General features: G+C 48.7%; 1 protein-coding gene across 5 annotated transcripts in view; it reads right to left on the minus strand.

Moving 5' to 3' along the window:
- The window catches only part of LOC137335079 (DENN domain-containing protein 3-like), a 121,349-nt gene that overhangs the window by 63,742 nt on the left and 33,159 nt on the right, over positions 1-24,448 (minus strand). For 4 of the 5 annotated variants that reach the window (XR_010966324.1, XM_068000182.1, XM_068000183.1 and 1 more), the window contains 9 exons: positions 21,070-21,213; positions 18,465-18,714; positions 16,884-16,999; positions 14,390-14,532; positions 11,271-11,382; positions 8,871-8,990; positions 7,970-8,188; positions 3,325-3,437; positions 1,635-1,790 (listed from right to left, as the gene is read on the minus strand). Coding sequence is in view for 4 of the 5 variants with exons in the window: in XM_068000182.1 (XP_067856283.1) it covers positions 1,635-1,790; positions 3,325-3,437; positions 7,970-8,188; positions 8,871-8,990; positions 11,271-11,382; positions 14,390-14,532; positions 16,884-16,999; positions 18,465-18,714; positions 21,070-21,189 (1,349 nt within the window). In the remaining variant the exon portion in view is untranslated. Of the gene's footprint in view, positions 1-1,634; positions 1,791-3,324; positions 3,438-7,969; positions 8,189-8,870; positions 8,991-11,139; positions 11,159-11,270; positions 11,383-14,389; positions 14,533-16,883; positions 17,000-18,464; positions 18,715-21,069; positions 21,214-24,448 lie in introns of those variants that run through there. The other variant, XM_068000185.1, reaches the window with a different exon arrangement.

The following is a 24,448-nucleotide window of genomic DNA, read 5'->3' on the forward strand; positions in this document are numbered from 1 at the left end:
GCACATCCAGGTACTTTTTAAATGAGTTGAGGGTTTCTGCCTCTACCACCCTTTCAGGCAGTGAGTTCCAGACCCCCACCATCCTCTGGGTGAAAAAGCTTTTTCTCAGCTCTCCTCCAATCCTTCTACCAATTACTTTAAATCTATGCCCCCTGGTCACTGACCTCACTGCTAAGGGGAATAGGTCCTTCCTATCCACTCTATCTGGGCCCCTCATAATTTTATACACCTCAATTAAATCTCTCCTCAGCATCCTCTGTTCCAAAGAGAACAACCCCAGCCTATCCAATCTTTCCTCATAGCTAAATTCTCCAGCCCTGGCAACATCCTCGTAAATCTCCTCTGTACCCTCTCTAGTGCAATCACATCTTTCCTGTAATGTGGTGACCAGAACTGTACGCTGTACTCAAGCTGTGGCCTAACTAGTGTTTTATACAGTTCTAGCATAACCTCCTTACTCTTATATTCTATGCCTCGGCTAATAAAGGAAAGTATCCCGTATGCCTTTTTAACCATCTTATCTACCTGTTCTGCCATCTTCAGGGATCTGTGGACATGCACTCCAAGGTCCCTCTGTTCCTCTACACCTCTCAGTATCCTCCCATTTATTGTGTACTCCCTTGCCTTGTTTGCCCTCCCCAAATGCATTATCTCACACTTTTCCAGAATGAACTCCATTTGCCACTTTTCTGCCCACCTGACCAGTCCATTGATTTCTTCCTGCAGTCTACAGCTTTCCTCCTCACTATCAACCACACGGCCAATTTTTGTATCATCTGCAAACTTCTTAGTCTTGCCCCCTACATTTAAGTCTAAATCATTGATTATATATCACAAAAAGCAAGAGACCTGGTACTGAGCCCTGCAGAACCCCACTGGAAACAGCCTCTCAGTCACAAAAACACCCGTCGCCCATTACCCTTTGCTTCCTGCCAATGACCCAATTTTGGATACAATTTGCCACTTTCCCTTGGATCCCATGGGCTTTTACTTTTTCGATCAGTCTGCCGTGTGGGGCCTGATGCGTATTTCCAGCATTTTCTGCTTTTGTTTCAGATCTTCAGCATTTGCAATTTCTCATTCTTCCGGGGACTGACATTTGGATGGGTAAGAGGCACAGCAGCCAGGGGTCAAAGTGCAAATCAAGCAGAGAGGTGAGAGTGCAACTCTTGCAGAGAGGGCAAAGTGTAAGTGAAGCAGAGAGTTGAGAGTGCATGTGAAGCAGAGGTCAGAGTGGAACTGTAGCAGAGGTCAGAGTGCATGTGAAGCAGAAGTCAGAGTGCAACTCTCGCAGGGAGGTCAAAGTGCAAGTGAAGCAAAAAGGTCAGAGTGCGTGAAGCAGAGGTCAGAGTGCACGTGAAGCAGAGAGGTGAGAACGCAATTTTAATACACGGTAGACTGTGCAGGTACATCATGGCATCATCAGTGCTTGCAAGAATGACCTACTGGCTTGCAAGCCAGTGATGTCTGGTAGAACGGGGCCTTATGTTCCTCACAAGCTTCCAATTCACTGTGAAAATGATACACAGGGGAAATAAGTCAAGGTGAGGACTGAGTGAAAATGACAGCCCCCCCCTCTGACTCTCTGTCAGTAGCAGGTATCTTGTGAAGCCTGCACGGGGCTCTCTGCTGACCTGAGGAGGTTCCCGATGAGATGTAGGAAGATCAGTCGGATCTGCTGGTTCAGTTGCTGCCTCTGAAGTCGCTCCTTCTCTCGAGCAGTCGCCAGGTTCGTGTGTGAAGCCAGATGGGCTGAAGCCAGTTCAGAGTTGGCCTGAAGATGCTGGGTGCTGAAACAGAACAGGCGGCAGTGAGTGACCGCAGGAAAAAGGTCACTGGGGGGGCAGGCAGCACAGAACTCAAAGTGTAACTGGTATCATGTGCGAATGGACAAACAACAAGGTAAGGTCTTTCAGAGGTCAGAGTGCAAATGGAAGTGCAAAGGTCAAGAAAACAACCCAAGGTTACTTGTACATTATTATCGGCATGAACTAATTAAAGAGGCAACATCTTCCAAAGAAATGATGCAAGAACGATGGCGGAACACAACATAGGAACAGGAAGAGGCCATTCAGCCCCCCGAGCCTGTTACACCGTTCAATTAGATCATGGCTGATCTGTATCTTAACTCCATTTACCCGCCTTGGTTCCGTAACCTTTAATCCCCTCACCCAACAAAAATCTATCAATCTCAGTTTTGAAATTTTCAATTGACCCCCAGCCTCAACAGCTTTTTTGGGGAGAGAGTTCCAGATTTCCACTCCCCTTTGTGTGAAGAAGTGCTTCCTGACATCACCCCTGAACGGCCTAGCTCTAATTTTAAGGTTCTGCCCCCTTGTTCTGGACTTCCCCCACCAGAGGGAATAGTTTCTCTCTATCTACCCTATCAACTCCTTTAATCATTTTAAACACCTCGATTAGATCACCCCTTAATCTTCTAAACTTGCGGGAATGCGAGTCTCATCTCTGCAACATTGATCATGCGCATGTGACCTCATCACCTTGGAAACAATGTTTGGCTCTTCTTGTCTTTCTACAAAATAAAAGTTTCTAAACACGTTTTCATGAAGACTGTACCCCTTTAAGTGCCTCACAATCATCGAATGGCCTGGAATTACATAGAATCTACAGTGCAGAAACAGGCCATTCGGCCCAACAGGTCTGTGCCGGTGTTTATGCTCCACACGAGCCTCCTCCCTCCCCTCTTCATCTCACCCTATCAGCATATCCTTCTATTCCTTTCTCCCTCATGTGTTTATCTAGCTTCCCCTTAAATGCATCTACACTATTCACCTCAACTACTCCTTGTGGTAGCGAGTTCCACATTCTCACCACTCTCTGGGTAAAGAAGTTTCTCCTGAATTCCCTATTGGATTTATTGGTGAATATCTTATATTTATGACCCCTAGTTCTGGGATTGGATGCCCTGCGGATTCTCCCTCTGTTCCATTACGTAACCCAACTTTCTGGTGTCTGAAGGGATTCAATTTTATAAATGATACTTGGGATATCTCAAAAATAAAGAAAGGAGATAATTGGGTGAGCAAGAGAGATGGGCCGATAATCGTCTCCTACCCAATATACATTAGGTCTCCGTTACAATCTGATTTCGTTGTCAGCACAAAAATCTCAGACCTGGTCGACATCTGGGTCTCCTCCATCCTATTTAATTAAGACCTCTTCAGGTTTCAATGAGGTCTGAGCAACGCAAACCTTTCTACGGCACCCTTGAGAATAAGAGACAGATGTATTTCAGGGAGGAGGAGACTATTCATCTGTCTCGCGGCAGGAAGCCATTCCCAGCAGTGGAGCTGGGCTCCTTACCTGGTTAAGAACTCTTCTACCGCAGCGGTGGGAAGGTGGGGGGTCTCGAGCCCCCTGTGTTGTGTGGTCAGGACTGTGCCATTATCAATATCCACCAGAACTAACTCTTCCACCTGCAAAGGAGAAGGTCCAGAATAATTGGTGTTGTATTAACACAAGAAACATGTTCAGGTTGAACTACTTAACTCACCGAGAAACCAAAGCCCAAAGGCCTGGGCTCCTGGAGACCAGGATTAATTGTGTCCCTGTGATTCATATTGATTAGTGTTAATTGTATTCGGGTGGTGCGTATTAATTGGGAACTCTCTTGTATCCATGTATAAGAGAGCTGATCTAGGGAGTGGTGTGGGTGTAATGTGGAGCTCTGTGAATAAAGGCTTGGAAGCAACTGAAGAGCAGGCTGTAGCATTCTATCCTTCAGTCCCTATCTAGTTTATAACAAGCAGCAAGTTTGGAATTAATAGGACAGGAAATGAGACAGTTCGGGAACCTATGGCTAGGATCTGCCAAGCTTGGGTTTTGAAAGGCTGTATCGTCACGGGGAGAGAAGCGAGAAGCTCCATGGTTTAGAGGCCTTGGTACAGTAGGAGATGATGCAGTAAGTCTCGATTTCAATTCAGGAACAGGAGGAGGCCATTCAGCCCCTTGAGCCTGTTCCACCATTCAATTAGATCATGGCTGATCTGTACCTCAACTCCATCTCCCTGCCTTTGCTCCCTATCCCTCAATACCCTTAACTGATGGGGGGGGGGGGGAAGAGACAGAGACAGCGAGACAGAGACAGAGAAAGAGAGAGAGAGACAGACAGGGAGAGAGAGAAACACATTGAGAAAGAAGCAGAGAAAGAGACAGACAGACAGAGGGAGAGAGAGTAAGAAAAACAGAGGAAGAGAGATAGAGACAAAGAAAGAGAGAGAGAGCTACAGGGAGAGAGAGAGACAGAGAGAGAGACAGAGAGGGAGGGAGAGAAAGAAAGAGAGAAAGGAAAAAAGAGACAGACAGTGATAGAGAAGAGGGAGATTGGTAGGCTGGAGCTGGGAGGAGGATCAGCTATTGGATGAGAAGCTTCCCCTTGTCCATCATCTAGCCTCCCAGTGAGAAGGGGATCCTTTCACAGTGAGTGCGTTTTGGAGACGATAATCGCCAAGCCCACCGACCGCCTCCTGTCAACAGGCCCAGGGCAGCGTCTGGTCTCCGGTAGGGATGAGTTTTAGGCTCTTGCGCTGAAGCCAGGAGGAAACTTTCTCCACTGTGGAGTTGGAGGAAGCCCAGAGCTGGTGTCAGATTCTGTTTCATTCCTTCGTGCTTTCCCGGCAATTTCGAGAGGCCTGATTTTAACCCAGCCGGCCTGGCGCCAACAGGGCATTAAAATGGCCGTCGGGGGATTCACGCCGCATTTGCGCCCGTCACCATTTTGACTGTCGGGATCCCGGCAGCCCGGGGCCCAACTGCAGGCCGAGCGAGAATGTGAGTGTCGCAGAACGATGATGCCATCGGCGCCTCAGTGTGATATTAAGGTCGAATCGCGGGCATCTCGGCACACGGCAAAATCGCCAGTGAAACCTGGCGTGAGGCGGCAGCGTTGGCCAGAGGTGCACCCCTGGGGTACACGAGTGCTCCCTGTGCCCCTCCATGGCACTAATGTCAGGGACAATTCCCTTGGGTCCCCCTTCAGCGTCCGGCACACGCCCCAATTCCCGCTGCCGCCCGCTCGTCCTGGCGAGATTCCCTCCGGCTTTGGGCGAGAGATGGTTGTCAAATGGTAAAATGAGGCCCAGCGGTTAAAATGGCCTGAGACTCCCAGCTGCTTACAATCAGGGCGAAAGACTTTTAAGAATCAAATAGTAGCAGATCACGATGAGGAATCTTATATTGTGGCTTTTTGAGCTCATCCAAAACTCTGCTGCCCGTATCCTAACTCGCACCAAGTCTCATTCACCCATCACCCCCCTGTGCTTTCTGACCTACATCGGCTCCCAGTCCAGGAACGCCTCGATTTTAAAATTCTCATCCTTGTTTTCAACTCCCTCCATGGCCCTCGCCCCCCTCCCTATCTCTGTAACCTCCTCCAGCCCTACAACCCTCCGAGATCTCTGCGCTCCTCCAATTCCGTCCTCTTGCCCATCCCTGATTTCCATCGCTCCGCCATTGGCGGCCGTGCCTTCAGCTGCCTGGGCCCTAAGCTCTGGAATTCCCTCCCTAAACCTCTCCGCCTCTCTCTCCTTCTTTAAGACGCTCCTTAAAACCTACCTCTTTGACCAAGCTTTTGGTCACCTGTCCGTAATATCTCCTTATGTGGCCCGGTGTCAAATTTTGTCTGATAATCGCTCCTGTGAGGCGCCTTGGGACGTTTTACTGTGTTAAAGGCGCTATATAAATGCAAGATGTTGTTGTTGTTCTGTACATGTTATTAAGTGGATAAACAGCGCCCCCTGATGGGTCAGTGGGTAAACGCACCACCTAATGTGGAACCAAACGCAGCAGAACGGCCTCGGGTTTGATTTCTGTTCTGCACTGATGCAGCTGACCTGAGCTGGAGTGACGTTTGGGGCGTTACAATTGGCTTCAGCCACCCCCCACCCCCCCGGGCTAGGGAGGGCCGTCACCACTTGCTGTCCAGTGACCCCTGCTGTGACGCCTGCAGGATAGACTGTGATGTCTTCATTGGTCAATGAGCCGACATGCTCACACACGGAGGATGGCCCAGTTGGTGAAGGTACCAAAGGAGGCCTCATGGACTGGGATCCCAGCATTAGTGGGTCGGGGCCTTCGTCTCAGCTGGGCTCTGAGTCAGATGGTCGCGGGATCAAGCCTCACTCCCAAAACTAGAGCCCATAGTCCAGGCGCCCAGTGCAGTACTGAGGGAGCGCTGCACTGTCGGAGGGTCGGTACTGAGGGAGCGCTGCACTGTCGGAGGGTCGGTACTGAGGGAGCGCTGCACTGTCGGAGGGTCGGTACTGAGGGAGTGCCGCACTGTCGGAGGGTCGGTACTGAGGGAGCGCCGCACTGTCGGAGGGTCGGTACTGAGGGAGCGCCGCACTGTCGGAGGGTCGGTACTGAGGGAGCGCCGCACTGTCGGAGGGTCGGTACTGAGGGAGCGCTGCACTGTCGGAGGGTCGGTACTGAGGGAGCGCTGCACTGTCGGAGGGTCGGTACTGAGGGAGCGCTGCACTGTCGGAGGGTCGGTACTGAGGGAGCGCTGCACTGTCGGAGGGTCAGTACTGGGGGAGCGCTGCACTGTCAGAGGGTCAGTACTGAGGGAGCGCTGCACTGTCAGAGGGTCAGTACTGAGGGAGCGCTGCACTGTCGGAGGGGCAGTACTGAGGGAGTGCTGCACTGTGGGAGGGTTAGTACTGAGGGAGCGCTGCACTGTCGGAGGGTCACTACTGAGGGAGTGCTGCACTGTGGGAGGGTTAGTACTGAGGGAGCGCTGCACTGTCGGAGGGTCAGTACTGAGGGAGGGCTGCACTGCCGGAGAGTTAGTACTGAGGGAGTGCTGCACTGTCGGAGGGTCACTACTGAGGGAGTGCTGCACTGCCGGAGAGTTAGTCCTGAGGGAGCACTGCACTGTCAGAAGGTCAGTACTGAGGGAGTGTTGCACTGTCGGAGGGTCAGTACTGAGGGAGCCCTGCACTGTGGGAGGGGCAGTACTGAGGGAGCGCTGCACTGTCGGAGGGGCAGCAACGAGGGAGCGCTGCACTGTCAGAGGGGCAGTACTGAGGGAGCGCTGCACTGTCGGAGGGGCAGTACCGAGGGAGCGCTGCACTGTCGGAGGGGCAGTACTGAGGGAACGCTGCACTGTCGGAGGGGCAGTACTGAGGGAGCGCTGCACTGTCGGAGGGGCAGTACGGAGGGAACGCTGCACTGTCAGAGGGGCAGTACCGAGGGAGCGCTGCACTGTCGGAGGGTCAGTACTGAGGGAGCGCTGCACTGTCGGAGGGGCAGTACTGAGGGAGCGCTGCACTGTCGGAGGGTCAGTACTGAGGGAGCGCTGCACTGTCGGAGGGTCAGTACTGAGGGAGCGCTGCACTGTTGGAGGGTTGGTACCGAGGGACTGCTGCACTGGCAGAGGTGTGGTCTTTCGGATGAGATGTTAAACCGAGGCCCTGTCTGCCCTCGCAGGTGGTCGTCAAAGATCCCACGCCAGTAATGGAAGAAAAGGAAGGAAGTTGGCCCTTTGTCCTGGCCAATATTTATCCTTCACCTGGCACATAAGAACATAAGAAATAGGAGCAGGACTAGGCCATACGGCCCCTCGAGCCTGCTCCGCCATTCAATAAGATCATGGCTGATCTTCGACCTCAACTCCACTTTCCCCCCCCGATCCTCATATCCCGTGATTCCCCGAGAGTCCAAAAATCCGTCCATCTCAGTCTGCACTGCTTTGACAACTGGCTATTCATCTCATTGGCTGCTGAATTTGCCCCAAAACAACAAAGGGATGTCCCCAAAAAAGTAATTAATTAGTTTTTTGCACTTTGGGAATTGCTGCAAACTATGAATTACTTTTTGGAGAGGGAAGAAGGACCAAGAGCCTGAACCACTGTGTGACATCCCTGAACCTCAGGGATTTACGATGATTCGGACAGGACTGGCCGGTGAAATCGTTTTGCTCTCTGACAATGGGCAAGCTGATGAAACTGACCTCGTTGATGGTCTCAAAGTGCCTGGAATGGCAGCCCATGAGGAAGACGGTGGGTGCCATCACCAGGTCCAGCATCTGATTGGCCAGCACTGGGATGTAGGGGTGTCGCCATTGGAGGGGATACAGGAAATGCACGAAGCACTCGGTGACGAGGGTCAGCAACGGCCAGTTGGAGGAGAAGAAGACCAGACGCCGCTCAGTCAGGATGTACGTCAGAATCTGCAGGAGAGAGGAAATGGTCAGTAACAGTCCGGGGAGCACACAACTCCGACAGCAGACATAATTTACACACAGTGAAGGCCCACCAAAAACATCGTCAGGACTGTGCTACGGTTAATCACAATCTAAGTGTGATAACTCCAAAAAGGATATCGAGGCACTGGAGAAGGTGCAAAAAAAAGATTTACAAGGATGTCACCAGAACTGAGAGGTTATAACTATCAGGAAAGGCTGAACAGGCTGGGGCTCTTTTCTCTAGAAAAGAGAAGGCTGAGGGGTGACCTGATCGAGGTCTTTAAAATTATGAAAGGGTTTGATAGGGTAGACGTGGAGAAGATGTTTGTGGGGGAGAACAAAACTAGGAGCCATAATTATAAGATAGTCACTAAAGAATCCAATAGGGAATTTAGGGGAAACTTCTTTATCCAGGGAGTGGTAAAAATGTGGAATTTGCTCCCACAAGGAATAGTTGAGGTGAATAGTATAGATATATTTAAGGGGAAGCTAGATAAACATGAGGGAGAAAGGAATAGAAGGATATGCTGATAGGGTGAGATGAAGTAAAGTGGGAGGAGCCTCGTGTGGAGCATAAACACCGGCATAGATCAATTGGGCCGAATGGCCTGTTTCTGTGCTGTGAATTCTATGTAACTCCCTCCCCACACACAGTATGCATCATTACCTGCAGTACGGTCTCTGGTTTGAAGCAAAGGAATGGGACATGTAGGCCGAGGTCAATGACTGGACTGTCTATGTCTTCAGGAGGTGACAGCACGATACTGAGAGGTCCCAGCTCAAAACACTGACCATCAGGAAGTGGGTGTGGATGTGGAGAAAGGGTCAGATATCAGTAATAATTTTCGCAAGAATGAAACGCACAAAGATAAAGCAATTTCATCTCTACATATCCATCCCATGATCATTGACTACATCTTTACAGCCTTTTTCTCTTATTGTTTTCTACCCATTTTCTCCCCTTCCCTTCCTCTCCTGAAGAATTGTAAACAATTTTACAACACCAAGTTATAGTCCAGCAATTTTATTTTAAATTGCTGAAGAAGCCAAGTCCTGGACTGGCCACAGTTGCCCAGGTTGTCTACTTGGTCGGAGACGCTGTGTGATGTGGAGAGAGACGAGAAAGAGGCAGGAGACAAGAGCCCTTGCAAAAGACCACAAGATGAGCCAGGCCATTTGCGCCATTTTGCATCCAAGCGTGTCTTAAATAATTCCAAGACTCCACTCCCTCACCGGGAAGTCCAATGCTCGTGTTAATTACTCTTTGTGTGAAGAACTTCCCAATGTTGTCTTAAATTTCCCTTTCATCAGTTTGAACCTGTGCCTCTTGTTCCACTGTTGAGTCTGTAGATTTAGCTTTTCATTTTATTAGTTTGTTCTCAGGACGTGAGCCCAGTGATTGTTTTTAGACCACTTCAGAAACCATCACGAGCCAACAGTACAACGTGGGACTGGAGTCACATGTCGGCCAGCCTGGGTAGTGAGTGGCAGGTTAATTTATGGAAGGTCATTAGGGAAACCAGTTGGGTTTAACGGCAATCTGAAAGCTTTCATGATTATTGTTCTGGTGTCGGCCCACATATGACCAGATTTAATTCACATCTTGCCCTGGTGGGATTTGAACCCATGATGGGTGTGATTTGGACGGTAGTGTAGAATGGGCGATAATGAATCACCAGCCTGTTTTATACCTCACCTGATTGTCTTTTCCACTGAAATTGATAGGAAAATTGGGGAAAGTGTGAAACAGGCTGCCGAGTCGCTAACGCCATTTTACCTTACCGTCCAGAGACCGATTTCTGTGATGCTAGTCCAGTGCCACAGCCACGCGCGACACTCTCAAACCCAGGCATTTAATGATATGTTTCCATAAGGTCTTATCCAACAAATAAGAAAATATTAACAAATAAGTTGATTGTAATTGATGAGCCCAGTCCTTTCTCAACTGGTGTGAACTTCTAGCCAATATCAATTAATGACTTGGATGAAAGAATAGAGTTCTGTATCCAAGTTTGCAGATGACACTAAGTTAAGAGGCACAATAAGTTGTGTAGATGGGGGCAGGAAGTTACAAAGGGACACTGACATTAAATGAGTGGGCAAAACTGTGGCAGATGGAGTTCAATGTGGGGAAGTGTGAGGTCATCCACTTTAGATCTGAGAAAGATATATCAGAGTATTTTCTCATTGGTGAGAGACTAGAAACTGTGGAAGAGCAAATGGGTTTAGGTGTCCAGGTACACAAATCACTAAAAGCTACAAAAAATAATCAAAAAGGCTTTTATCTCAAGGGGGTTGGAATTCTAAAGGTGAGGCAGTGATGCTTCAGCTGGACCGAGCCTTGATCAGACCCCATCTGGAGACTGTGTTCAGTTCTGGGCACCGCACCTCAGGGAGGATATATTGGCCTTGGAGGGGGTGCAACGCAGATTCACCAGAATGATACCGGGGCTAAAAGGGTTAAATTATGAGGCTAGGATGCATAAACTTGGTTCATATTCCTCTGAGTTTAGGAGATTGAGGGGTGATCTAATCGAGGTATTTAAAATGATAAAGGGATTCGATAGGGTAGATACGGAGAAACTATTTCCTTGGGTGGGGGAATCAAGGACGAGGGGGCACAATCTTAAAATTAGAGCCAGGCCGTTCAGGAGTGAAATCAGGAAGCACTTTTTCACACAAAGAGTAGTGGAAATCTGGAACTCTCTCCCCCAAAAGGCTGTGGATGCTGGGGGTCAATTGGAATTTTCAAGACTGAGATCGATAGATTTTTGTTGGGTGAGGGTATCGAGGGATACGGAGCAAAGGAGGGAAAATAGAGTTGAGGTACAGATCAGCCATTTTTTGATTGAATGGAGGAACAGGCCCGAGGGGCTGAAAGGCCTCCTCCAGTCCATATGTTGCCTTATATTCCAATAGCAGCCAGTATTTATTACCATTTATTCAAGTAAAACGAGCACTCTCTCTCTCCATTTACTGATGAAGTCCAGCAAAGTATTCAGAATTCTGTTGCTGCTTCACACTCAGAGAGCCAGAAGACGCTGCAGGTCTTGAACCAAGTTCTTACCAACTGAAGGGACCCGGGGGGTGGGCAGGGCACCAGTGCCAGCTGGGCGGCAAACTCTTTCACCTTCTTCTCAAACTCTTGTTCCCCGCAGGCCTTCAGGTCGAGCAGCAGGCTGAGGGAGGAAGGTGCAAGGGTTACTGGGAGGCCAAGAGTCGGCAAATGCAGCGCACCTGGTCCGTAACACTGGGGGCTCCCTCGGTTGAAATCCATGCAGGAGATCAACCTTTAGCTTGAGGAAATTCCCACAGAGGCACAACAGGTTTACTGAGCTTGTTAAGGAGGAGGGACAAGCAAATGGAAAAAAAAAGCAAGATTGCATTTACATAGCACCTTATCAGGGCACTGTTTCGAAGAAAATCAGGGGAGTTCTCCCCGGTGCCCTGGGCCAATATTTATCCCTCAACCAACACTCACTAAAAAAAACAGATTATCTGGATATTTATCATATTGCAGTTTGCGGGATCTTGCTGTGCACAAATCGGCTGCTGCGTTTCCTACATTTCAGCAGCGACTACACTTCAAAAGTACTTCATTGGCTGTAAAGCACTTTGGGACGTCCTGAGGTTGTGAAAGGTGCTATAGAAATGCAAATTCTTTCCTTCTGAGAAATGTCTCATGTATGTGACACGTAATGAATTACTTGGCTTGTGTTGCCTTAGAGTTTAGAAGGTTCAGGGGTGATCTAATCGAGATGTTTAAAATATTAAAAGGATTCGATAGGGTAGGTAGAGAGAAACTATTTTCTCGGGTGGGGGGAGTCCAGAACAAGGGGGCATAACCTTAAAATTAGAGCTAGACCGTTCGGGGGTGATGTCGGGAAGCACTTCTTCACACAAAGGGGGGTGGAAATCTGGAACTCTCTCCCCCCAAAAATACTGTGGATTCTGGGGGTCAATTGAAAATTTCAGGTCCGAGATCGATAGATTTTTATTAGTTAAGGTAATCAAGGGATATGGAGCAAAGGCAAGTAAATGGAGTTGAGGTACAGGTCAGCCATATTAATGATTGAATGGTAGAACAGGCTCAAGGGGCTGAATGGCCTCCTCCTGTTCCTATGTTTAGGTACAGTGATCGTTACGTAGCCGCCATTTTGCAAACACGCAAATCCTACAATTAGCAGCGAGATGAGTTTCATTAATCTGTTATTTGTTGGTGTTTGTTGAGAGAGGGAAGCTGTTCAGGCCACGAGGAGAGCTCCTTGCTCTTTGGATTGTGCTGTAGGACCTTTAACATCGTCAGAGCAGGCAGGCGGGGCCCTGGTTGAACAGCTTGTTGGGAGGAGAGCGCCTGTGACAATGTAGCACTCCCTCAGTACAGCACCGGAGAGTCACTTCCAACTTCTGGCGCAGGGCTTGGACCCAAAACCAACTGAGCCAAGCTGCTCAGAGATGTGAATGGTTACAAGGTGTCGCTATCTGATCTCTTTGCTGATAAGTTTACTCCCCCGCCACCCCCAACAGGCCTGGTTCGATACGCCTTCGGAGAGGAATTTTCCCGTAAAAGGCCTGGGTTTTTATCTGGCATCTCGCCCCCTCCTGGCAGATTGCTTAGCTCTGGGTGAGGTGGGGAATGTCTGTACTGTGATGCATGATACACCACAATTATACAGGACGGGCTAGATGGACCAGCGGGTCTTTTCCTGTCCGCTATGTATCGCATAAATAACTCGGAAGAACATAAGAAATTATGAAAAGAGATAAGTCTGTTTAGTCAGCAAGCTCATCCTTTATTTAAATATGTTGCTAAATCTGCTGGTCACGGACTCTACTATTTGCTAAACCACTGAGGGATGGGAGCAACAATCAGGAGAACTTCCAAACGAGTCTCTCCCTGACTTGTGAAGGTAGTGGAGTGAACCTGGGATTGTCAATGCGATATTACAATCTATATTGACCTTTCCATGTCCTCATTTATGGCTTTAAACCTGCAACCGCTATCACCTATATATTTGTTCTCGGGATGTCCTCTGCCCTTGCAAACTACTGCTCCATCTCCAACCTCACTTTCCTCTCCGAAGTCCTTGAACTCGTCTCCCAAATTTGTGCACAGCTTTCCCTTAACTCCATGATTAAATCTCTCCAATCAGGTTTCCGCCCCTGCCACAGCCCTAATTAAAGTAACCATGGTAACCGATCCCTCCTCATCTTTCTTGACCTGTTTGCGGTCTTTCACATAATCGACCCCACCATCCTCCTCCAACGCCTCTCCTCCGTTGTCCAGCTCAGTGAGGCTGTCCTCGCCCGGTTCCACTCTTTTCTCTCCAAACGTAGTTAGTGTCTTCTGCAGTGGCTTCTCTTTCCACCCCCTGCACCATTACCTCTGGAGTCCCCCAAAAGATCTGTTCATGGCCCAGCCCTCTTCCTCAGAAACATGCTGCCCCTTGGCGACATCATCCGGAAACATGGGGTCAGTTTCCACACGAGCGCTGACGACACCCAGCTTTACCTCACCAGCGTCTTTCTTGACCCATTCATTGCCTCGATGTTGTCACACTGCTTGTCCGACATTCAGTGTTGGATGAGCCATAATTTTACATAGAATATACAGCATAGACACAGGCCATTCGGCCCAACGGGTCGATGCTCCACACGAGCCTCCTCCCTCCCTACTTCATCTCACCCTATCAGCATATCCTTCTATTCCTTTCTCCCTCATGTGTTTATCCAGCTTCCCCCTAAATGCATCTACACTATTCACCTCAACTACTCCTTGTGGGAGCGAGTTCCACATTCTCACCAATCTCTGGGTAAAGGAGTTTCTCCTGAATTCCCTATTGGATTTATTAGTGACTATTTTATATTTATGACCCCAGGTTCTGGTCTAGGGACTTGGAGGACTGCAGGTACTAGAGGAACCATGTCACATCGAGTCACATCAAGTCACATCAAGTCTACAGCACAGAAACAGGCCATTTGGCCCAACTGGTCTATGCCAGCATTTATGCTCCAATTAAACATTGGGAAGATGGAAGCCATTGTCCTCAGCCCCCATCACAAACTCTGTTCCCTTGCCAAAGAGAGAACATAAAAATCTGCTCCATCAGCCACGACCCCCCACCTCCCCAAACCGGCCGTATTCCCAGACTCCCTGAGAGGAGTGTTGGTGAGTGGATCGCTTACCAGGAGAGGCAATCCTTCAGCACAGTGTAATATGAGAACTTGGTGATGACGCAGATCCCATAGGGGACAAACAGCCTGGAAGGTTCCGGAAGGGATGCTGCCAGCTCGGAGCCCTCTGGCCCATCATGGAAAAGATCGCTCTCCTGCAAAGGCAAAACCATTTCATAATCATAATCATATCATCATAACAGGTACAGTGCAGGAGGAGGCCATTCAGCCCATCATGCCTGTGCCGGCTCTTTGAAGGAGCTATCCAATTAGTCCCACTCCCCCGGCTCTTTCCCCATAACCCTGTAATTTTTTCCCCTTCAAGTATTTATCCAATTCCCTTTTAGGAACATAGGAACATAGGAACAGGAGTAGGCCATTCAGCCCCTCGTGCCTGCTCTGCCATTTGATAAGATCATGGCTGATCTGTGATCTAACTCCATATACCTGCCTTTGGCCCATATCCCTTAATACCTTTGGTTGCCAGAAAGCTATCTATCTCAGATTTAAATTTCGCAATTGAGCCAGTATCAATTGCCGTTTGCGGAAGAGAGTTCCAAACTTCTACCACCCTTTGTGTGTAGAAATGTTTTCTAATCTCATTCCTGAAAGGTCTGGCTCTAATTTTTAGACTGTGCCCCCTACTCCTAAAATCCCCAACCAACGGAAATAGTTTCTTTCTATCCACCCTATCCGTTCCCCTTAATATCTTATAAACTTCGATCAGATCACCCCTTAACCTTCGAAACTCCAGAGAATACAATCCCAATTTGTGTAATCTCTCCTCGTAACTTATTCCTTGAAATCCGGGTATCATTCTAGTAAACCTACGCTGCACTCCCTCCAAGGCCAATATGTCCTTCCGAAGGTGCAGTGCCCAGAACTGCTCACAATACTCCAGGTGCGGTCTAACCAGGGTTTTGTATAGCTGCAGCATAACTTCTGCCCCCTTGTACTCCGGTCCTCTAGATATAAAGGCCAGCATTCCATTTGCCTTCTTGATTATTTTCTGCACCTGTTCATGACACTTCAATGATCTATGTACCTGAACCCCTAGGTCCCTTTGGACATCCACTGTTTTTAACTTTTTACCATTTAGAAAGTACCCTGTTCTATCCTTTTTTGATCCAAAGTGGATGACCTCACATTTGTCCACATTGAATTCCATTTGCCACAGTTTTGCCCATTCACCTAATCTATCAATATCCCTTTGTAATTTTATGTTTTCATCTACACTGCTTACAATGCCACCAATCTTTGTGTCATCGGCAAACTTAGATATGAGACTTTCTATGCCTTCATTTAAGTTGTTAATAAATATTGTGAATAATTGAGGCCCCAAGACAGATCCCTGCGGGACTCCACTAATCACTTTTGAAAGTTATTATTGAATCTGCTTCCACCGCCCTTTCAGGCAGCGCATTCCAGATCAGAACCACTCGCGGCCATTCTTCACCCGTAATCCTAAACGGTGTCAGCAGGCAATTTCACCGTGGGGGTGGGGGGGCCTCACTGCCAAGCCCGACCCTGTCTTCAGCACAAATGCATCTTGCAGCCGGAGTCACTGGGTAACAGTCAGGAGCAGGAAGCCTGGCTGGCTTTTCCCTACCCTAAGACTGGGAGGGAGCCGTTTGCCTCCCTCGAGCCTGTTCCGCCATTCAATTAGATCATGGCTGATCTGTACCTCAACTCCATTTATCTGGGAATACAGGTTCGGAGTGGGGGAGCGGGATGGGGGGGCGGGGGGGAGAGTGTCTCAGTTTCCTTAAAACTTTTTTGCCATCAGTAACAGTTGACCAGAAACTGAGGATTTCTTTACCCCTTCCGAACCTGTATTCCCAGATTTGGGATACACTAGCAGCAGCATAGATTTAAAAAGAAAGACTTGCATTTGTATAACACCTTTCATGACCTCAGGACGTCCCAAAGCGCTTTACAGAAGTGTAGTCACTGTTGTAACGTAAGAAATGTGGCAGCCAATTTGTGCACAGCAAGGTCCCACAAACCGCAATGTGAAAATGACCAGATAATCTGTTTTTAGTGATGTTGGTTGAGGGATAAATATTAGCCCAGGACACCAAGGGGGTCTCCTCTGCTCTTCTTTGAAATAGTTTTACGTCCACCTGAGAGGGCAGACGGGGCCTTGGTTTAACGTCTCATCCGAAAGACGGCACCTCTGACAGTGCAGCACTCCCTCAGTACTGTACTGGGAATACTCAGCCTAGATTATGTGCTCAAGTCTCTAGAGTGAGGCTTGAACCCATGACCTTCTGACTCAGAGGCGAGAGAGCTACCCACTGAACCACAGATTTGGTGTCAAAACAGAATGCCTCTGAATATTTTCCAGCATCTAAACTTGTTCCAAAAACTCATTTTAGAAATTCCTATCCTTAATCCCACAGGATGAAGCTCATTCCCAACCAGCACCACCACTGCACAAGGTCGGGAAGCAGAGGAGGTTCACGGTGCAGAATCAGGAGGAGAGGCCGGTGTTTAAACTTCTCACCTTCATCTCTCTGTAAATGTGAAGCACCACTCCCTGCTGTCTGTTCCCCAGGATATCTGTCAGGACCAGGAAATGGAAAGACTCATCCTTCTCTTCCGTTTCAAGCTTAAATCCATCTGGGAATGTGCGATGCAGAGAAAGAGAGAGAGAGAGAGAGGCACACACACACACACACACACACACAGACACACACACACACAGACGAAGCCGAAGAGAGGGGAAGGGAGAGAGACAGGCAGTGAAAGGGAGAAGGAGGGTGAGTGAGAGGGAGGGAGAGAAGGAGAGACACCGTGAGATATTGACAGAGGGAGAGAGGCATTCAGAGAGAGAAACACAAGGATAGAGGGACAGACAGAAGGAAAGCATGCAAAGAGAAACAGAGAGAAGGAAAGAGACAGGGAGAGAAGGAGAGAGTAACACAGATGGGGAGAGAAAGGGCGAGGGACGGAGGTTGACAGAAGAGATAGTGAGAGAGATACGTAGAGATACAAAGAGAGAGAGAGAGAGATACAGGGAGAGACACAGAAAGAGGGAGCGAGAGGCAAATCAGGAAGAGAAACCAAAAAAGACATAGAGCGGAAAGATCAGGACAAAGAAAGGGAGAGATGGATGGAGACACACGCATGGAGAGTGGGAGATGGAGATATAGAAAGAGACACACAGACAGAGAGAAGGTGAGAGGCAGTCAGAAGGAGAGTGAGAACGATCAGGACAGAGAAGGAGAGTGACAGACAAATAACAAAAACAAGTCAAAAAATTAGTAACAAATTATTCTAAATATGATTCTCTGATGTAATCCCACCCAAGAATGGATCCTGAGGCAAAAACCAAAGTGGAACAGCATCGTAGGGCCAGCGGTCTGGGGAGCAGCTGGGGTGATAATGATGTCTGTAAGAATTGATGATTGGTGGAAATATGGTGAGACAAATAGGGACTCACCCCCACTATAATCAGGTCCTAGGGGACTAAGGGGGTCTTTCTCTGTTCTTGTGAGTAATTCATTGTATGAGTAATGTCTGTATGTATTCTATAATTATCCAGTCATTAATTAATCGTACGGGTAATGTTTGCATCTACATTTGTAATTGTCCAAAGGTATTGGACCTTATTGTAAGGAAAGAGGATGTTTGATTGATTGGTCTTTGCCTGGCAGGTAGAACAAGGGAGACAATATCTAAAGCTGATAACATGCAGTCTAGGAGCCAAAGTCCAGACAGCCTGTGACTATTATGATCAAGGATGTTTGACTAGAGAGTGGTAAACAAGTAAAGCAAAGTAAAATTTAAGCATAGTCGGACTTTGTCAGAACAGACCTAGGGAAAAGAATGAGGGCAACTTCTGTTCTCCAGAATAAGGTAATGGGACCCATTCTGTACTTTCCAGTGCTGTTAATAAAGTCTTGAGAGACAATTTGTTGCTGTGAGCTTGATTATTGCGTTTCCGAAAACTTTTTAGTGTCTTTTAAGCACTGTAGGACAGTGGTGTTAATTTTCAGAAATGAAAGCAACTTTCATTGGTTAACATCCGTTCAGTGCAGGTCAGATCTATTTGATTTAGAATGGAGAACTCTTGCTCTCTCACCTGGAAAACACAGCTCTGGCAGTCCACACAGGTCAATTCCTCTTGGGACATTGAGGTGCTCCTTAAATAGGTCCATGTTGGCGAAGAGTTGGCCTGAAGGGAATGTCGGTCCAGTGATCTCCTCTGGTTTTCTCGATGGGATCTGGGAATGGGCATGATGATGAGTTTGTGGGCCAATGAATGGCGGTGAGTGAATGGACAACACCACTGGGGAGACATCCGAAGCATCAGAGACATTATTGTGTAGATCCTGCACAAGACAAATAGTTAGGGACCGGAAACAAATCAGTGGCACCACACATGATTCCAGAATAATTCCTCCTCAGCTGGATGTTTGACTTAATTAAGGAAACTACTTCAAGAGACCATGATCCACAGTACAGGACACAGAGTAGAAGAGAAGGTGAGGTAAGTCAAGGAGCAGTGACGAGGCGGTGCCAAGCGGAGCTTTGAGAACTTGAAGGTCTTTGATTGTAGGATTGGAGGATCGGGGGAGGAAAGAAGTTCATGAGCTTTGAGATCCCGAGAAAGAATTGCAGCTGAGAAAGTTCAGAGGCTAAAGGTCGATCTCAAGGATGACCGGGTGCTTTTTCTTCCGCCCTGTCCAAGAGCGTGAGAGAGGTGCTGGAATGTGGGAGCAGCATTCCAATCTTGGATGAAGAGAAGTGTTTGGCAAAGAAGAGGAAACCAAGGTCTTTAATAACAGAGGAAATGTGGAAGTTCCACTTGAGGTGAAGGGAGATAATGAGGTCAAAAGTGTCAATAGATGAAGAAAGTCTAAGAGTTTGGAGCTGTTGGTTGGACTTGAAGAAACTGACAGAAAGCAGATTTCCATTGGCTCATTGAGGAGAATAGAGGAGATCAAGATAAAGTGATTGAACCGTTGCACTGAGCGAGGACGAGACGTTGTGAGCGCTGAGGGCACGGATCTGAAGGAAGTTGACGACGGTAGAGTAGGATCATCAGAATAAGATAAGATAATACAAAACTACAAAACAACAAGCTGATTGTTCACTGTGTTACCATAGAATTACACAGAACCTACAGCACAGAAACAGGCCATTCAGCCCAACTGGTCTATGCTGGCGTTTACACACGAGTCTCCTCCCTCCCTACTCCATCTCACCCCATCAACATATCCTTCTATTCCTTTCTCCCTCGTGTGTTTATCTAGATTCCCCTTAAATGCATCTACACTATTCACCTCAACTACTCCTTGTGGGAGCGAGTTCCACATTCCAACCACTCTCTGGGTAAAGAAGTTTCTCCTGAATTCCCTATTGGATTTATTAGTGACTATCTTAGATTTATGGCCTCTAGTTCTGGTCTCCCCTGCAAGTGGAAACATCTTCTCTACGTCTACCCTATCGAACCCTTTCATAATCTTAAAGACCTCCATCAGGTCATCTCCTGTAGCGCTCACTGATATACAACAATGCCCGAGGGAGCGCACAGTCCTGGATAAATCATATATAACGGGTTCTTTGTAACATATTACAGAACGCAATAACACAATTTCTGCAGGATTTCCAAATTCCAAATGTCTCATTCAGATGCGTCTTGTCAATCACAGGGACTTGGTGACGCTGCATGTGTCAAGTGGAAGGAAGACAGCAATGGAGCTCCCTCTGCCTCAGGGGTGGGGAAACCCTACCCACTGGTTGTGGGATCGATGCTGATGGTGCTCACAAGCCCCGCTGACATTCCGCGCGCTGTTCTGGGATGGAGTCAATGCTCAACTCCGGCTCACGGGAGCTGTCAACTCCCGAGGAGACAGTAGCGGACTTTGAGTCCCAAGAGTCGTCTTCACCTGTGCTCAGGTGAGTTTTTTTAAATTTAACCTTTCATGCAGCTAGCTCTAGAGGGGAGCACCGTGCAACAGAGAGGCATTCCAACTCAAACCGTCATTGAACAGATCGACCCACTCAAGGCAGGCCCTCTCCCTGATAGTGACTCAAAGAGTTGACCACTTACGTAGGAACAGGAGGAGGCCATTCAGCCCCTCCAGCCTGTTCCACCATTCAATTAGATCGCGGCCAATCTGTATCTCAACTCCATTTACCCGCCTTTGCTCCATATCCCTTGATGCCCTTATCCAGCAGAAATCTCAGACCAGGAAGATCCCAGATTCAGACCCCGGCCAGTAGCTGATCTCAGCTGGGACAGAAGCTGGATAGCTACACTGGCCTCAGCATTTCTGGGCTGGGTGGGGGGGGGGGAAGATCAGCCCGGGCTCCTGCACTTGACCAGTGTTCCAGTGACCCCTGTTGGAAAGCGTACTCTGTGTGGACATTGGGTGAACACAAGGTCAGGTTTTGCTTGTCCTCCCAGGTGGTGAACTGTTGACTGACATTCGCAGTCCAGACTCACGCACATATATGAAGAATGGTCCCGTGGGTGAGGGATGAGTGGGCTCCTGGCCCATTTAGAGCTGCGTTCCAACAGGAGTCAGGTAGAAAATAAAAGGAATGAGAACGTGTTGTTTGTAGCCGGGCGCTGGAATGTGTGAGGAGCAGCCGCCCCAGGGTACATGAGGAGAACAGAGACCTCTGAAAAACGAAAGGGAGAGAGAGGTAGGTTTAGCGCGTAACCCCGGCGCCTGTACCTGGACCATCTGCCTGAGGGTTTTGGGGGGGACTCCAATAACGAGACACATCTCCAGAAGTCTGTGACTCCGTAGCCCGACTTCTGCATCTCCCGCCACCACATCACTCGTGTCGGTCATTGTCCTGAAGGCTCAGGCCAGCGGCTGGGAAAGAACAGAATAAAGTCTGTGAACATTCACTTAACGATTTCACCAGCTTCTTTGATTCGGACTTTTTTCTCACTATCAATAAAACAACTTGCATTTATATAGTGCCTTTAACCTCGGAATACGTCCCAAGGCAGGAGGGTAATCAGGCAAAAATTGACGAGTCAAAGAAGGAGATATTAGCACCGGTGACTAAAAACTCGGTCAAAGAGGTAGGTTTTAAGGAGCGTCTTAAAGGAGGAGAGAGAGGTGGAGAGGTTTTGGGAGGGAATTCCAGAGCTTTGGGCCGAGGCAGCTGACGGCACGGCCGCCAATGGTGGAGAGATTAAAGTCGCGGTTGCGCAAAAAGTCCAGAATTGGAGGAGCGCAGAGATCTCGGAGGGTTGTAGGGCTGGAGGAGGTTACAGGGATAGGGAGGGGGCGAGGCCATGGAGGGATTTGAAAACGAGGATTAGAATTTTAAAATCGAGGCGTTGCTGGACCGGGAGCCGATGTAGGTCAGCGAGCACAGGGGGTGATGGGTGCAGGTTAGAATATGGGCAGCAGAGTTTTGGAGGATGTAAGATGTGAGGCCGACCAGGAGAGCATTGTAAACAGGTGATTTAACAGAGGTGGAAGTAGACGGTCTTGGTGATGGAATGGGGTCGAAAGCTCAGCTCAGGGTCAAATAGGAAGCAGAGGTTACAAACAGTCTGGTTCAGCCTGATACAGTGGCCTTGGAGAGGGTTGGAATCAGTGGGTGAAGGAACAGAGTTTGTGGCGGGGACCAAAGACAACGGCTTCAGTCTTCCCAATATTTAGATGGAGGAAATTGCGGCTCATCCAGGATTGGATGTTGGGCAAGCAGTGTGACAACACAGGGGCAGTGGAGGGGTTGAGAGAGGTGGTGGAGAGGTAGAGCTGGGTGTCATCGGCGTACACGTGGAACCTGACATTTCGGATGAAGTCACCGAGAGGCAGCATGTAGATGAGAAATAGGAGGGGGCCAAGGATAGACCCTTGGGGGACTCCAGAGGTAACGGTGTGGGAGTGGGAAGAGAGGCCATTGCAGGAGATTATGTGGCTACAACTGGGTAGATAAGAATGGAACCAGGTGAGAGCAGTCCCACCCACCCAGTCCCACCCAGACAACGGAGGAGAGGCATTGGAGGAGGGTGGTGTGATCAACCACGTCAAAGGCTGCAGACAGGTCGAGAAGGGTAAGGAGGGATAGTTTACCACGATCACAGTCACATAGGATGTCATTTGTGACTTTGATAAGGGCCGTTTCAGTACTGTGGCAGGGGTGGAAATCTGATTGAAGGGATTCAAACATGAAGTTACGGGAAAGATGGTCACGGATTGGGAGGCGACAACACGTTCAAGGAATTTGGAATGGAAAGGGAGGTTGGAGATGGGACGGTAGTTTGCAAGGACAGATGGGTCAAGGGTGAGTTTTTTGAGGGGGTGATGATGGCAAATTAGAAGGGGAGAGGGACAGTACCAGAGGAGAGGGAACCGTTAACAATATCAGCTAACATGGGGGCTAGGAAGGGACAGGTACAGCATGGGTTAGATACAGAGTAAAGCTCCCTCTATACTGTCCCTTCAAACATTCCCAGGGCAGGTACAGCACAGGACAGATACAGAGTAAAGCTCCGTCTGCACTGTCCCATCAAACACTCCCAGGGCAGGTACAGCACGGGACAGATACAGAGTAAAGCTCCATCTACACTGTCCCATCAAACACTCCCAGGGCAGGTACAGCACGGGTTAGATACAGAGTAAAGCTCCCTCTACACTGTCCCATCAAACACTCCCAGGGCAGGTACAGCACGGGTTAGATACAGAGTAAAGCTCCCTCTACACTGTCCCATCAAACACTCCCAGGGTGGGTACAGCACGGGTTAGATACAGAGTAAAGCTCCCTCTACACTGTCCCATCAAACACTCCTAGGGCAGGTACAGCATGGGACAGATACAGAGTGAAGTTCCGTCTACACTGTCCCATCAAACACTCCCAGGGCAGGTACAGCACGTGACAGATACAGAGTAAAGCTCCCTCTACACTGTCCCATCAAACACTCCGAGGGTGGGTACAGCACGGGTTAGATACAGAGTAAAGCTCCCTCTACACTGTCCCATCAAACACTCCTAGGGCAGGTACAGCATGGGACAGATACAGAGTGAAGTTCCGTCTACACTGTCCCATCAAACACTCCCAGGGCAGGTGCAGCGTGGGATAAATACAGAGTAAAGCTCCCTCTACACTGTCCCATCAAACACTCCCAGGGCAGGTGCAGCTTGGGATAAATACAGAGTAAAGCTCCCTCTACACTGTCCCATCAAACACTCCCAGGGCAGGTACAGCACGGGTTAGATACAGAGTAAAGCTCCATCTACACTGTCCCATCAAACACTCCCAGGGCAGGTACAGCACGTGACAGATACAGAGTAAAGCTCCCTCTACACTGTCCCATCAAACACTCCCAGGGCAGGTACAGCACGGGTTAGATACAGAGTAAAGCTCCATCTACACTGTCCCATCAAACACTCCCAGGGCAGGTACAGCACGGGACAGATACAGAGTAAAGCTCCCTCTACACTGTCCCATCAAACACTCCCAGGGCAGGTACAGCACGGGTTAGATACAGAGTAAAGCTCCCTCTACACTGTACCACCAAACACTCCCAGGGTGGGTACAGTGCGGAATAGATACAGAGTAAAGCTCCCTCTACACTGTACCACCAAACACTCCCAGGGTGGGTACAGTGCGGAATAGATACAGAGTAAAGCTCCCTCTACACTGTACCACCAAACACTCCCAGGGTGGGTACAGCGCGGAATAGATACAGAGTAAAGCTCCCTCTACACTGTACCACCAAACACTCCCAGGGTGGGTACAGTGCGGAATAGATACAGAGTAAAGCTCAGTGTAAAATGCTCCATCAACTTTCTTTGCTCTATTTTGGCCCTTGCCTGGCTTCCTCTCAGGAGCTTAACCTTTGGAGGACTTTGGGTAGAAACCTACACATCATCAGCCCATGGCACAGCACAGAAGCCGTCATCTCACTCTACCCTGTAAGTGGACACTATATCTCAGGACCTGTCTGATGTCTCTTATATAAAGAATGGTTTTGCTGCCCTAGGGTGGGGTGTTCCTCTAGTGCTCCCAATTTAGCTCGGTCCTGACTGACTCATGTCCAACACCCACGATGGCCCAATCCTTTTCTCCCCAGTTGGCCTGCAGCCT

The sequence above is a fragment of the Heptranchias perlo genome, chromosome 19, assembly GCF_035084215.1.
Source record: "Heptranchias perlo isolate sHepPer1 chromosome 19, sHepPer1.hap1, whole genome shotgun sequence".
Classification (NCBI taxonomy): domain Eukaryota; kingdom Metazoa; phylum Chordata; class Chondrichthyes; order Hexanchiformes; family Hexanchidae; genus Heptranchias; species Heptranchias perlo.